This window comes from Athene noctua, chromosome 1, assembly GCF_965140245.1.
Source record: "Athene noctua chromosome 1, bAthNoc1.hap1.1, whole genome shotgun sequence".
Classification (NCBI taxonomy): domain Eukaryota; kingdom Metazoa; phylum Chordata; class Aves; order Strigiformes; family Strigidae; genus Athene; species Athene noctua.
Genome location: NC_134037.1, coordinates 75543715 through 75560138, shown reverse-complemented (window position 1 = coordinate 75560138; position 16424 = coordinate 75543715). Strand labels below are relative to the sequence as shown.

The window sequence follows — 16424 nt, the reverse complement described above, 5'->3', positions numbered from 1 at the left end:
AAGACTTCATAGTAATTTGATTATTAAAACTATTTGAAAAAGTTAAAAATTTAAATGTAATTCAAAGATCTCTCTCAGGAATTAATGTTGCAAATGATTTTTAAATTTAACATTATTATAGTAACAAAATAATAATGAACAAATGAGGAACTGGCACAGCTGACACTAAGGCAACTGACCATTTTATTTTAAAATCTATCTATTTAGATTTAAAACATTACAAAGGCTCTAGCTATCCTTTTCAAGCAGCAAAGTTATAGTATTCTACTAATTCAGAGGTTATGAAAGAAATTTTGTTTTGGTACTATCTAAAATTATTCTACATCCTACTGTAATCAGTATGACACCAAGGAAGTACTGCCTCCTGTTATTACACAGCTATGACAGATTCTGATTTAAGTTTTAAAGCTGACAATTATACCAGCATATGTTAAGAACCTGGCCTACAGGTTTCTGTGTTGCTACAGGTGCTCCATGGAAATACCCTTTTTCAATAACCAACGATGGTATTTTCTTCAAGAAAAACACACAACTCACCTTCTCCCATGTCAGCGTCCTCTGCTGAAGTTAAGGAATTCAGCACAGAAGCAGTCAGTAAACCATCAAACAAGATGTTGCAAAGCACAGTCAATATCAAACTTCCCTCTGCTGTTCAAAGTCAGGATATCTCTGAAGACATCTCTGTATCTTTGCCTTTCCAACTACTTTCTCTGCTGGGAATAAAGGCTGGGGTTTTTTTTCAGTTCAATGGAAGGTGTAAGAATCTCTCAAGAGTTGAAGTCTGGTGTCACGGTTTGGGGATTTAAAACCACTCCACAGAATCAAGCACCTCAAAAAATAACCAAATGGTGTCCTGTGCCCAACAATAGGATTCCTACAGTGCAGTCAGTGGAGACCAACATTACTTAGAAAGCCTTTTCTACCTATTTTAGAATTGATTCCCCCAGGATAGGACTGAACCCACCCCCTGCCATGCTCTCATGCACACGTTTTTCTCATGTGCTACAGCAGTGGCATAGTGTTTCCTTTACTAGGTGGAAGTAGAACCTTCCTCACTTCATTCACTTTGTCCACCCCTTTGGTGTTTTATGTCCTTCACTTCTATTTCAGAGGCTTTTAAAAAGAGTTGTAAATGATTCAGAGGCACCCACCTTTGTTAAGAATAACAAAAAAGAAATACATGCTCCACGGGGGAAAAATAAAGTTATTTTGAATATTGGTAGCTTACTGATGAAGAAAGCATATGTTAAGAGTTGTAGAAACTTTACAGAAAATCTATACTTATGAGTTGCCTGATGACTGCAAAAGGAGAGATTCCTCAAAAACACCTTCTGACATAGCAGGCTCAAACCTTTGGCAAGGCTTCCCAGTAGCCTGTTTCCCTGCACAACAGGACTGGTCTAGGCTTACTGCTTTCCACCCCTCTGCTGACAGGGAAGTTCACCAGGTGCAAAATTTCCCAAGTGGCAATTAGAAAGTCTCACCCCTTCAGAGACACCTGTGCATTTACAGCAGCAGTGATAAATTACCTTCCTTTATTGAGCAGAACTTGTCAGTTTGTTTCAGGGAGGTCTACAAATTTATAACTTAGGAGTTTGAACTGTTATCCTTCACAAATCCACAGCATAAATTTCGCTAGGGAATCCTATGAGTTTTGTTAGGTGCATATTAAAGCACATATCACAGAGCTAAAGCTTTTCAAATATTCCCATTTTCTCAACCACTGGAAAGCCCTGTATATTCATATCCCAAGATTTCAGTAAGAAAGTTACTATCATTTCAAATCATGAACACACAAGAATGTGCTGCTGCATTTAGACAAACATTAAGCTTCAGTAAATACGTTACACTTCTGATCTTTCACCCTTTGTTTATTCATTGCTAATATCAGCGACTCATTTCTTCCGCAGGAAAATCAGCAGAACACTCAGAGGAAGGTTTTAAACTATTCCTCAAGCTTTTCCCCCAGCCTCCTCCCCAACTCCTCCAACACCATCCAGTGCAGGTCCACTGCAGCATGTGCAACAGCAGCAGCAGATACAAATACATCACTGGGACCCATAGATATTCCCTCCATCTCTTTTCTGGCTGGTGGTGAAATGCTCTGGGCTTTCTACCTTTGTAAGAGGAGCTGTGTGACAGATGTCCTTTCATCAGATCTGCTTTCAAGACCTAACAATGGTGACAGCAGTTAGCACAGTGTAATCGTTTTCCATAAAATCCTACATTGCTTTACTAAGACTTTGTAGAAGACTAGAAGAGAAACAACACATGTATGTCATTTCCTTGCTGCTGGTCCCATTCCTGTGTGGACCAGACACACAGCATGGTCTCTGTGATATTTGGAGGTTAGCTCTACGAAGTTGGCATGCATTTAAGAGAATGGTAGTATACTATGGAAGATCTTATGTCATATTTAGGTATATCTGCTGCCGAATAAAGTGTATCTATTTTTTAAAGTGCCCCATATAAAAAAAAAACCAAAACCCAAACAACATTGCAGAGAAGAGCTGTTAGCTCTATACCTGCAACTACTTTGGTTTACTTTCCAGTATGTTGGGAGAAACGAATAGAAACCAATTCCACTGCTTATAGCTACTGAATACATTCTTAAAAATATGCATTAATAGACATGGGAAAAGGAAGAAGTAGTAAAATTATTTGTCATTTTATGAGCAAATGTCCTTCTGTGAGCAGGATATGTCCTTTATGTTAACAAACAGGAGATCAGAAACCTGCAATCAACATTTCCCATTCACAGGACCTGGACTGCCAAAGGGGAAAATAGAAGAGGCGTTCCCAGGAATTTGTTCCACAGCCCAATACAGTTATGTTTGGAAATTACACAAAAATAATGCCCCACCCCCAAAAGACTTGACTTTCACATTGCTTAAGTAAACCTCCAGTTTTGTGATGTAAAAGTAGGTGCTTATCACTTCAGTCAAATGTTCTGTCTATTCCTTCACCATTTGTTCTAGCGTTGCTTCTAAGCCTACAGTGCAGAATACAAACCAAGTCAACTGCATGCAGAGAAAAAGCAAAACAAAAAACGTCACAGTGGGAGAATAAGAAATATGTGAAATATAATGGCTTTACCTGTTCTCTATAAAATGTATTCCCTATCTTATCAAATGCTTATCAATGCATTTTTTATAAACACATATGGAGCACCTAGTAGAGCAGTGGCCCTGTATAAATACACAGTTTTAATAGTAATTATTTGGTTGTCCAAGATGACATACTGAATATATAAATTAATATATGCATATACTCTATTAGTGCAGAACAAGCCATTAAAAATGGTTGAATGCACTTTGGCATTTTAAGTACCATTCTCTTATAGAGTAGAATGTTTTCAGTTGGAAGGGACCTACAACAATCATCTAGTCCAACTGCCTGACCAATTCAGGGCTGACCAACAGTTAAAACATGTTAAGGGCATCATCCAAATACCTCTTAAACACTGACAGGCTTGGGGCATAGACCTTCGTTCTAGGAACGTGTTCCAGAGTCTGACCACCCTCTCAGTAATGAAATGCTTCCTGATGTCCAGCCTAAGCCTCCTCTGGCACAGCTTTGAACCATTTTCATGCGTCCTGGCACTGGATACCAGGGAGAAGATATCCCCTCCTCAGGAAGCTGTAGAGAGAAATGAGGTTGCCCCTCAGCCTCCTTTTCTCCAAACTAGATAAGCCTGAAGTCCTTAGCTGCTCCTCAAAGGACATTCCTTTCAGCCCCTCCACCAGCTTTGCTGCCCTTCTCCAGATGCATTCAAGGACCTTCACATCCTTCTTAAATTGTGGGGCCCAGAAGTGCACACAGCACTCAGAGTGAGGCCGCACCAGTGCTGAATACAGCAGACAATCACCTCTTTTGACTGACTTGCTCTTCTGTGTTTGATGCATCCCAGGATGGGATTTGCCCTCCTGGTTGCCAGGGCTCACTGCTGACTTACATTGAGCCTGCTGCCAATCAGCACCCCCAGATCCCTTTCTTCAGGGCTGCTCTCCAGCCACTCCTCTCCCATTTTATATTTGAGCCTGGTGTTACTCTGTCCTAGGTGCAGAATCCAGCATTTCAACTTGTTAGATTTCATCCCATTCATCACAGCCCAATGCACTAGATCCCTCCGCAAGGCCTCCTGTTCTTCAGGACAGTCAACAGCACCTGCTAGTTTGGAATTATCAGTAAACTTGGTAAAGGTGCATACAACTCCTGCATCCAGATTGCTGATAAATATATTGAACAGGACTGACCCTAGAATTGAACCCCGAGGAAGACCCCTGATGACCGGTCACCAGCCAGATGTAGCCCTGTTTACTACAAGCCTTTGAGCTCTGCCCTTGAGCTAGTTCTTCACCCAGCGCACCATGAACCTGCTCATCCCACAGTTGGACAACTTGCCCAGAAGGATGCTGTGAGGGACAGCATCAAAAGCCTTAATAAAATCCAGAAAAACCACATCCACTGCCTTCGCTTCATCCACCAGGCAGGTGACCTTATCATAGAAGAATATCAAATTAGTTAAACAGGACTTTCAATTTGTGAACCCAAGCTGACTGCGCCTGATGACTGCATTATTCTGTAAATACCTTTCAATAGTACTCAGTATAATCGCCATAATTTTTCCAGGAAGTGAGGTTAGACTAACAGGTTTGTACTTCCCTGGGTCTTCCCTCGTGTCCTTCTTGTAAATTGGAATAACACTGGCTCACTTCCAGTCAGCAGGGACCTCCTCAGACTCAAAAGACCATTGGTAGATGGAAGGGATCCTGCTATAACATCTGCCAGCTCCTTCAGAACTCTGGGATGAAACCCATCAGGCCCCATGGATTTGTGAACATTCAGCTGATACAGCTGGTCCCTTACAATTTCAGCATCCACAAATGGAAAGTGACTGTTTCCACACTCATGGTCCTCAGACTCAGGGGACTCCAAGAGCAACAGGACAAAACTCCATCAGGATAACAAGAAAGGTAGCCTGGATTTTATTTCTTAACCAAATGACATAGTCAAGAGAAAGTCTAGATGCATCAGCAAAAGTTGTTTGAGAAATGATGATAACCTGTTAGCATGAAGAGGGGACAATTCATAGCAAAACAGCATGAATCCTGCTATCCCCCACAGGATAGGAGGAAAAGCAGCATAAACCACCCCATAACTCTCTAAGGCAGCCCACACTAAAAACTTACATTTTGAGACACTCTGTGAACAGGCAGACCTTACACTTGGTAAAATTTGGAAAGGTAGTTTCTAATTGATGAGAAGGTTGCTACCAAATCAAGAGATGTTACATCATGGAAATAAGGACATCTGTTCCTAAACTAGTAAAATATGGTATGTGTCCCGTTGAATGAATGGGGCTAGGCACTTGCTTGTGTGAAATCTATAAATATACAGAACAAAGAGCCTGGAAGGCTGACATCTTGTATCTAGAAGAAAACTGAGCCAGAGGTTTACAGTTTTCTCACATCCCAATTTTCTAAGTAGGATTATTCTAGTATTTAGAAACCCTATGTCATTTACTTACTCCTCATATGACTTAATTCCTTAACTACATTTGAAAACTAGAAGTTTAACTAACAGTCATCTTCATATGGTGTGTGACTGCAGAATATGTAGAATGACTACTTGGGACTTGAATTCAGTACTACAGCGATTCAGTAGCTATCTATTCTTTCTTCTTCTGCTAAAGAAGAGAAGACAAAACAGTGGTATGCACTGGGACTTGTGATAGTGGTTCAGGTGCACTTTATGATTCCAAAACCTTGTAAGCCTCACTGACTGGTCAGTAATTAGTTTACCAGGTCCTTTTTATATGTCAGCTGTACAATAAAAAAAAAAAACAAACAAACCAGAAACATAAAAGTTAACAGACTGAAACTCAACATTTTCTACAGTGGTGAAGAATAAGAATAAATGAAGATATTGCAGGTATAAAAAAGAATTTATACTAGGCTAAAATTCCCTTTACCCCCAACACAATAAGATAGTTTTACTGTAGTAATTTTATGGATTATGACAGTTTTATTCTACTTCTACTGGCCAAACACAAACATTCTGTGTAACGAACTGAGTGAGCTGGGGGTGGGTGGAGGTGGCAGAGGTGGGGCAAAATGACAGACACAGAGAAAGGGAGACGCACAGACAGAGCAAGAAGGAGAGACAAGGATGCCTTGGACCTCCTTTTTTCTCCAATATGAAATTTCTTTAACCTACATTTATAGTATATAATCTTGCAAGACCTTACTTATTTCAGGCACCAAAAAAGGAAAAAAGCAGACACGGTAGCTTTGCAACTAGCCTTTCAGTCTATAGAAAAGTTTATCATACAGATTTTAAGCAGTAAGTCTTAGTTTAAGTTTCAGACACAGGCTCCATTTATAGATACAAAAAATACCCAGATTTTCCTTCAGAAACTCATCTAATCCCTTACCTTGAGGGAGCAATAAATTTCAAGGTTAATTTTTCTTACACTGGTCAATGCAAGATCGATCATCACTGACTTTTTCCCCTCCAACTTAACTGAAGCGCAGCTGCTAATTAATTCTGGGACTCCTAGAAAATATAATGTAGTCATAAGAATTGCAAAAAGGGATGGAAAGAGGACAGCACTGTTTGTGTCAGAAAAGACAGTGGTAGAGAGTTGTTATCTGGTCCTCAGCCACTAATCCAGACAGAATCTTACAGGAGGAAGTATGTCTAAGTATGTCTAATTATGGTTTTAACCAGAAACAACTGTGCATTTTCTGTAGAATTCCACTCACATTTGTATTGAAGCACAGTTACCTTTGAAGTAGAGGGCACTGCTGGCAGACAGCTTGAATACATCTACAGATATTGGCAGAAAAGTGGTTTTGGAAGACTTATCTCACAAAAAGCATCATCAACTCTGAGGTCCATTCCTTAACACACAACTTTATTTACCTCAGTCTTCTCATGCACATTATTCTTTCGTATTATCTACATGAAAACTACAGTGTACCCCAGACTTTCATCAGTATGCTAAAAAGTTACCTAACAGGTTAAGATGAAAAACTTTTCCTGGCATAGTCTTTATTTAGAGAGCAAAGAGGACCTGAACTTACAAACTCATTTAAAGATCCACAGTGAAATTCACAGAGCTCCATATCAAACTTACCATAAGGGAATCCACTTCTTAGTTTCCAACACAATCGTATTGTGTGGTTCAAGGAAATCTACTGTTTCCATCAAGTTTTTACAGAAACCTAAATAACATGACAGCTCTGTTCTACAAGGCACTGAACTTTTATATACAGCGAAAAGAACCTAAAGAACCTGTCCTGAAATCCTTAACAACTAAAATAAAAAAACTCCCAACATTTGTCATGGAACTGAAAGAGTTGAAAGGTCAGCACTGAGCTCTTTGGAACCAGCTGAAGCCTCATTTTTACAGGGATTGACTTCACTAGATAAACAATACTGTCAACTTGGGTCATGTTTACATGTTTTAGCAGAACCCGTGAGAATCTGGTACATGACTGTGTGTATGTCCACACAAGTATCACGTGAACACTGCAGTCAGTATTTATATATTTGTCTTCTGTGAAAAATGCCATTTCTATGAGTATTATTTGAACTATTACAATAGGGCAAAGCTTGCTGTCAGTTAAGATACTGTCTTTCAAAAGAGTGTTCCCTTGATAGCAAAATCATGGCAACACTGTGAAAACAGGCTTACTGTGCTTTGATAAGAGAAACCCATAGGAAGAAAAAAGAAAAAAAAAAAAAGAGTTCACCTCATGAGGTGTCTTAAGATGTCTGAAAGAAAACCTTTGTCAAAGGAACTAAATGTTGCAAAGAATGGGAAAAAGTAGTAAATAAAAGTTTGGCTTCTTTTTCAAAATAATTCTTTAAATTTAGTCTCTGTACTTAGTATTATGTGGAACTTGAAAGATCCATTTTACTACCGACACATGCCGTATACTCCAATGGTTCAACCTTCCAATTTCAAGAAGTGCTTTAACACAACTAGTGAACACATTTTAATGTTATACCTCCAGAGCTCTAGGTCCTGGTCCTCCAAGGCAGTCGAGAGAACACCTAGAACATGCTGTTATGTGAGCATAAGAAAAAATTAACTCAGGACTAAAGACTCATGAACTGCTTGATGAGAAGCTATTCTTTTGGTTAGGAATCCAAAAGCCACATTTTTATAAATAAACAATGAAGCCACCATCTTTATATAAATAAGCTAGTAACTTGCAAAGCTTGGGAAACCTCTCATAGCAGATATTTTTCAGTTTGCTTCTCTTTCTTCACATTCACTGACAACTATTATTCCCACATCTAGTTATTTAAAATGGGAGCTATGAATGTAAACACTATGAGCTTCCACAGTTTTTAACATAAATATATCATTTCTCAGAGTGAACAGCAGCTCCTTATTCAGTCACATTATGTTGCATAATATTAAAATTCCCTGAGGACAATGAGGAAACTGGAATGTTGCTGCCCTCAGAGTTTCTGAAGTATCTATACCACATGATCTCCAGTTCACTGTAGAGTAATTTTGGCTGGAAGTGATCCATGGAGGTCATCTGGTCCAATACATCACTCATAGCAGGGCCAATTCTGAAGCTGGATCAGGTTGCTCAGGGTCATCTGAGTTACCAATATGTTCAAGGATGAAGATGGAAGTGCAAACTGTTTGATCAATCTCATTTAAAAAAAAAATAATCTACCATCTATTCTATTTCCCTTGCTGCAAACTGTAATCTGCAAAAGATCAGTAATCTCCAAAACAAAATGTGTAAGACTAACACTATTACAAATATTGGAAATAAAGATACATTGTCTGTAAATTTAACTCAAATAGTCTTTAGAACAAAGTATCTAATTGGTCCAGAAGGACAACACACTATAAATGCCAAAAACCCACTTATTGATACAATATTATTCATGTAAATTCTATTCACATTTGCTGTCAGCAGCAGAAAACTTGTCTACCATGTGGAAAAGCTTAATATCCAAACAGTGCAACTCAAATGTAGTATGACTGAAAGCAGAATTCAAGAAGCTCAATAAGACATGGTAAATCTATTTAGCATATATGATTAGAGTAAAAATTCTAAGATTAGATTTATTAAAGGACTCAATTTCAACCTCAAGATTTCTAAAATACACAGAAAACACTTTCTACTGAAATAGTAAATATTGTAATTTGAGGGAAGTAGCCTGTTGCTTATGCGTATCCATTTGCCCAGTCTCTAAAGACTAAATTCTGTTTAACATCAACTGCATAACTGAGCTTGCATCTGTAATACCTTCAGAAATGTTGTTATGTAAATGTGTATCCATAATCTAGGCCAAAAGACTTAAAATTTATCTTGCCTACTTTCAGCTATCTAAAAGTTAGCCTGTATTTGTTTTCCAAGCTCTCTGTCAATAGAGATAGAGTGATCTTGTGTATCTAAGGATGAAGTTTCACAAGTTTCATCTCTCTCCACTGATTATCTAACTTAAGACTAGGTATCTAATAATTAGACTGCCTACCTTAATTTCATCTATCTTGAGTATTTAGACTGCTGTATCTTTAAGCGGGAGAACTAGACAAAGAAACAGTGTGAGAAAATGTACACAAGCACCAAATGGTTATGAAGTGATCAGCAGCTTAACCAATTAATTTAAAAAAAATTCTGTAACAAATACATTACTTTTTTTTTTTTTTTTAACAAAGCACTAAATCAGTCATGGCTTCAAGAATATGTGAAAACATGTACAGTAAGTTCAAGTATTTAACTGATTACCAGACCAACACACATCCAAAAAGCATAATTTAATTATCATTTTGCAATGAGTAAGCATTAACAATGATTTTAACTGTCACAAGTCTTTATGAATATCTAAAAGCCTAATACAAATATTCAAATTAGTAAAGATTAGTCATTTAAAGTGTTATCAGTAAGACGTTCAGTAACTCTGCATTAAACGCTAACAAGCCCTTTCTAGAAGAATATTAATTTACAGTCATTCTTTCCAACAATTCTTTGTACAGTAAAAAAAATTAAATTTTAGTGTTTTCTGCTTCTCTTTCCCACCCAACCACCCTCATAGTTTTGCTCTCAGACTGAGCTACTAGCCAATCAAACTTGATGGTAAAAATCCTCTCAGCCAAGGGTCCAAAAATCTCAGTTTTAGCATCCAGCTCAAATGCTCTTTGGGAATAATATCCATGTTTTTGTAAAATGTGCAAAGTGCAAGTTTTCTCCAGTGCTATCAGAACTGTGTGCTGCTAAGGACATCACCACAGAATAAAACAGTAACAATTAAGACTTTCTGATTTCTAATAGATATTATGGACAAATGTTAGATGTTTACAGGAGTGACAGATCAAATGGATTATATACCAGTGCTTATTAGGTCATGTACTTTCTGATTTCATTAGGCCAAACCAATGTTTTTACTCAAGTTCTTCAGTTTCCTCTGTAAAAAGGTCAGCCAAGTCTGCCACTGTCAGAACTGAGGCTTCTGACTGTTTCATGGAGGAGCTCGTGTGGCTGTGGGAAAAAGTTGCACGCAGACATCAGAGAAGAATCAACTTAAGTAACAAACTGTACACACTGAAGACAGACCACGTAGTTCACAATCCAATAACTGTTCAGCTTTGAATCTCAGCAGGAAAACACACTTTCTATCACGGAAAATACATACACTGATCAGCTACTTCTCTTGCACATTCTGAGTAAGACACAAAGTCCATCTACTGTCCCTAGCAGTGGACAACACCAAACACTGCAGAGGCAGCAGAACAGAGGATAATCTGCTTTGCCCTCTTAACATTTAAGGGACTGGCTTCAGGTTCAAGCATAAGGTTTTATATTACTTTCAAAACATTAGCCCTCATTGGATCATGCAACCACTGCATATTTATCTGAATTACCTATGCAAAAGCAGTGCTACTTTACGGATATGGAAATTGATTAAATCATTCTTTCAAAAATAAAGCTGAAATCTTTCATAACTACAGCCAAAGATACGCACATAAATTCTTAGTCTCATAATTTTTAACAGCAAAAGATTTGTTATGTGTATACAATATAGTTAAAGCGGTACAAACCTCTTATACTTTCTGCATAAAGAATGTAAATACCACTTTTATTCACAGAATCATCTAGGTTGCAAAAAACCTTGAAGATCATCCAGTCCAACCATTAACCTAACACTGACAGTTCCCAACTACACCAGATCCCTCAGCGCTATGTCAACTCTACTCTTAAACACCTCCAGGGATGGGGACTCCACGACCTCCCTGGGCAGCCCATTCCAACGCCTAACAACCCCTTCTGGAAAGAAATGCTTCCTTATATCCAGTCTAAACCTTCCCTGGTGCAACTTGAGGCCATTACCTCTTGTCCTATCACTTATTACTTGGTTAAAAAGACTCATCCCCAGCTCTCTGCAACCTCCTTTCAGGGAGCTGTAGAGGGCGATGAGGTCTCCCCTCAGCCTCCTCTTCTCCAGACTAAACACCCCCAGTTCCCTCAGCCGCTCCTCGTACGACCTGTGCTCCAGACCCTGCACCAGCTTCGTTGCCCTTCTCTGGACACGCTCGAGTCATTCAATGTCCTTTTTGTAGTGAGGGGCCCAAAACTGAACACAGGAATCGAGGTGTGGCCTCACCAGTGCCCAGTACAGGGGCAAGATCCCTTCCCTGTCCCTGCTGGCCAGGCTATTGCTGACACAAGCCAGGATGCCATTGGCCTTCTTGGCCACCTGGGCACACTGCTGGCCCCTGTTCAGCCGGCTGTCAATCAGCACCCCCAGGTCCCTCTCTGACTGGCAGCTCTCCAGCCACTCCTCCCCAAGTCTGTAGCGCTGTTGGGGGTTGTTGTGGCCCAAGGGCAGCCCCCGGCATTTGGCCTTATGGAAACTCCTCCAGTTGGCCTCAGCCCATGGCTCCAGCCTGTCCAGGTCTCTCTGCAGAGCCTCCCTACTCTCGAGCAGATCAACACTCCCACCCAACTTGGTGTCATCTTCCATTCCTACTCTGTCACTGCTTATAGATTTTGAAAAGATAAACACAGTGAAAAGTGCTTTCTGTGTCTGCACACCAGACTGACTTATGAGCTAGCATCTGCACTGACTGCAAAACCAACCAGTGTGACATAGCACTGACAGACTAAGTTTGTAGAATTTTAGTTATTTCTTTCATTATTTTTATGTCCTATATTAGAGCTTATATGCTGTTATCCCACTGGTGGCCTTAGTATCACTCCATTAATTGCAATGCTTTCATATTAAAGGGAAAAGGTAAACTGAAAAGATAAATCATAACATGTAATTTATTAATTGGGCTTTTATGAAACAAAATATAACTAAAATATTCTTCAGAGAATTAAAATACTTTAAGCTTCAAGTTACTGGAACCAGGTTAAAAGATCAATTTTTAAAGTCTTATAACTTTTTTGTCCATCAAAACAATTTCAAGGAGAATGTTTAAAGTTTATATATACGATATTCATACCTAACTGTAACAGAATTATGGCTGAGAACCACCTTTTCATTTTCAGTCCAATAACGATCTTAAATTCAACACATACCTTCTATCTACAGTTTTCAGCATAGTCTGCATTCTCTCTTCTATTGTTGCTTTTATCAGGAACCTATGAACAATGGTAGATCTGAATGCATTTAAAGAAAAGAAAACAAGACCAGAAGTGAGCAGAAGTTACACCATTACTGTCAAAGTTCAATAGCACATTTTTGTCTCATACTAATTATTGCAAGAGTGCTGAAAAAATGCCTCTGCATTTTGAGAAAGAAATCAAGGTGATTAACAACTTCCACTGAAATTTAAGTATGTTTAGTGTCTCCCTGAGCACACAATTCCACTGGATTACATACTACATGAATATAAGCTGTATTAACTAAACTCCTAAAGCAGATGCTGGCTGAAGTTCTGGTTTCTGTGTCCTTACTATAAACAAACGACCCTTAAGAGCCTAGCCTGTCATTTATAGAAATTACTTTGCCCCACTAGTTACATACAATGTTTACACTGCATTGTCACAGATCAGTCCAAGAGACAGAGCTCAGTGTAATGGATAATTAAAGCTCATACCCAGAGTTTTAACAATATTGTTCATGAAGTTGGCAAAATTCGGTAATTTTTTTAAGTCAGCAACTGTAGTCACTAAACATGTAATTGTGAACACCAGTAAAATATAAAACCCAAAATGACAATAAACATAAAAGAAGAACTCCATTTCTGAACTAAAATAATAATAAAAAAAGCTGTAATAAAAAAAGAAATGCCAGGCATGAGAGTGTGAAATGGAAAAAAGACAGATCCAAAGACAAAAATGAGAAATTGCTCCAGGCTCTCCAATAAAACATCTTTCAAGATATGAACCCTTGAAAGTGCTTGGATGCTTTTAAGATCTTAAGTTGAAACTCTGGCAGGTAACATTACACAGAGGAATGCTGGGGGAATACTTTGTAATTGACAGACAGTCTACCCAAAAAAAGAGACATAAGAAAGAACTCAACTGAACTGGTAATAGTTGCACCAGTGAAACCAAACAGAATATTCCTTTATGCTCACTGTATTTAGACACAGCCCTTTGTCAAATAAGCCTTGCTGAAGGCTTATTCCTAAGAAGTACAGCACTTTTTCTTTCTGGTTTTATTGTGAGGTTTTTGCCGGACCTTTTGTGCCAGCATCATGTAAAATTATAATTCAGGCTGTTGCAATCAATCTTTCCTATGCACGCACAGTTAATTCAAAAATCTTTACCAACACACCCAAATATCCACCTGTTCATAAATATTCTTTCACATACATGCTCAATCATGCCCTCTCACTTTGCCTCCTTTTCCAGAACAAAAACCCCACTATTATTCTAGAATATAATTATTCCAGAAGTGATTCCAGCTATTTTTCTTCTTCATGTGTAGGGTTTTAAAATTATTTTTTAAGTGACATGAAACCTAAGGAAAAACATACAGCTCTTATCTGTTCAGGACGAACTTTCCAAAACCTTTGTTAAGTGTTCAGTACTACCCATGTAAAATTTACAACACTGAAACAAGAGATATGCAAACTCATTAATGTCTTCAAAAAGATTTAGAGAGGGGTGAGGGCAGAACGGTGGTTTAAGACTTTATCAGTTCTAAAGAATGTGTGCTGCAACTTTCTTTTTGGAAAAAGCAAACCAAACTAAAACAAAAAAAAGCACCCCAAAACCCCCTAACAATTTACGCAGCTCCTAATCTGGAGCTGGGAATGACCAGCTAGGAGCCTCTCAAGGAAACTAGGAAGGGCCATGCCTGAACTTCGCCACATAGGACATAAATGGCGAGTTGCTCAGACCTGCAAAGGTAAGGCTTTTCTGGACATGCTTACAATCAGAACTTCAAAGTTAAAAAATAAAGCATCAACAACATGAATAAAATAGGGCAGCAGCTGAACAAGGTTTTTCAGGATTTTGGATTCAAGAGTCTGTACTCTTCCTAAATACCTAAATGCAATTTGCTTCTGCTTCTTACTTCTATTGCAGAAAAAGACTAAGCATTGTGTATTTTTTGCAAACTTTAACTTTTATTTTTCTGTCCCTTATATGGTCATCTTTAAAAACAGGATTCCTATGAATACCCTCATGTCCAAAATTGAGAAGTTCAGTGAACTAGATGTATTCTGATTACAGTATGCAGTTCTATTCTGGACCATATCTAAACCACTCATTGTAATTTTAACTCTTACTTTGTTTGGCCAATACGATGTACTCTGCCAATGGCCTGTAGTTCATGTGCAGGATTCAGAATAGGTTCCACAAGCAGAACATGAGTTGCTTCAATGATATTTAGTCCATTGGAACCAGTGTGAAGAGGCAGCAGCAAAATGTTGATGTTGGGATCATATTTAAATGCAGAGAGATTTTCCTAAAAGGCAAACACCACAGGAGCATAAGGTTCCTTGGTAAAGAGTGTAGGGGACATCTCTATATTTTCAAGAGATTACAGTGGTTACTACAGACAATCTTGCAACCTGACTGACCTAAGACCTGTCATCCCAGAACAGATACTCAATAGCTATCAGGAAGACAAAAACTTATTGCAACACTGATCAGTGTGTCTCATCCTCAATATCCATGCCAACGCTTCTTTCTCAAAAGTGAATGTAGTGTTTATCTCCAAAGGCTTTAAACTGTAGCTTTTTGTGATTATGATTTTTAGAATTAATGAGTTAGATATCAAAGCTTCTGCCAAACAAATTTGCTGCTCTTTCAGTTTCTCAAATGAAGCAATGAAGTAAAAGGATCAAATATTTCCCCACTGAAAATAATTAAGATATTCTTTATGTACCTGGAATTTATTAATTCCATTGATTTGAGAAAAAATCATGTTGTTGTCATACAAAGCTTTTGAAATTATGTCCAACACATCTTGCCACTGTAAAAAAAAAAAAAAACACCACACAGTACAATAAAAGTAACTCAACATTACAAACAGCAATGACAAGTAAAATATACTAATTAACTTCCCTAAGAAAGAGTAGATAAAAAGGCCTTTCAAAATACTAGCATTTTACTGCAATTAAAAAAGTTAAAAAAAAAAAGATGTGTGCCATGAACTGAATCTTTCATAAAACTAAGTAACAAATGTAAGTAAAAAGATCAGCCTGAATAAAAGAAATTGGGAGCCAACACAAAGTTTTGCAATGTATTAAAAATATCTAGACATTACATTAAAAAATATCTAGAATATTTAATGCTCCCATATAAATCTGTTTGTCCTTTAAAGAAACAAGCTTTTACATCTGTTGAATATGATCATTGTTCATGTCTCAGTTACATGAACTGCCCTACAAATTCTCAAAACAATCAAGTGGCTGTACAGGGTGATTGAACATCTTGGTAGCTAAACTAATTCCTGAAAATATTATGACAGCTTTAAACTCACACAGACACAAAGACAAGACAGAAAATGGTGATTAATACCGTTGAGAAAACTAAGGATTTAGCCCCTGGATCTTTAAATTGAATTCTCTTCAGTGTTCGGACCACAGCTTCCACTTTGGTGGAGTGACTTCCCTTCGAAAAGTCAAAGAAGCGCATTAGTAAAACTGGATATTAAACAACTCCTTTCACATTCATTGCTTTATTAAATAATGTTATATTAGGACTCTTACATATCTTACACAAATTTAAAAATTAGCAACCTGAAGGAAGGGCAGGTTAAGTAGCACTGAACTGCTTTTATACCTCCCTTATAATGCACGGCTACAGGATCAGGGGTGTATTAATGCACGTGCAGTACATGGAAGAATGAAGTGCCAAGAAATACACCTTCGTAGTTCTACATGAGGCAGAATGGATAGCCCAAGCAGTGCAGTTGCACCAAACATGCCAGTTAGGCCTCCTGAGGTTTAACTTAGTGGCATAATCTTTAAAGAACCTTGC

General features: G+C 38.2%; 1 protein-coding gene across 1 annotated transcript in view; it reads right to left on the bottom strand.

The window, feature by feature from the left end:
- Positions 1-9784: 9784 nt before the first annotated feature.
- SHPRH (SNF2 histone linker PHD RING helicase) overlaps positions 9785-16424 on the bottom strand; it is a 55441-nt gene continuing 48801 nt past the window's right edge. The window contains exons 26-30 of the mRNA XM_074896600.1: positions 15963-16055; positions 15328-15414; positions 14726-14904; positions 12564-12644; positions 9785-10520 (exon numbers count right to left, since the gene is read on the bottom strand). Of these exons, the coding sequence (XP_074752701.1) occupies positions 10424-10520; positions 12564-12644; positions 14726-14904; positions 15328-15414; positions 15963-16055 (537 nt within the window). The 3' untranslated portion in view covers positions 9785-10423. The remainder of the gene's footprint in view (positions 10521-12563; positions 12645-14725; positions 14905-15327; positions 15415-15962; positions 16056-16424) is intronic.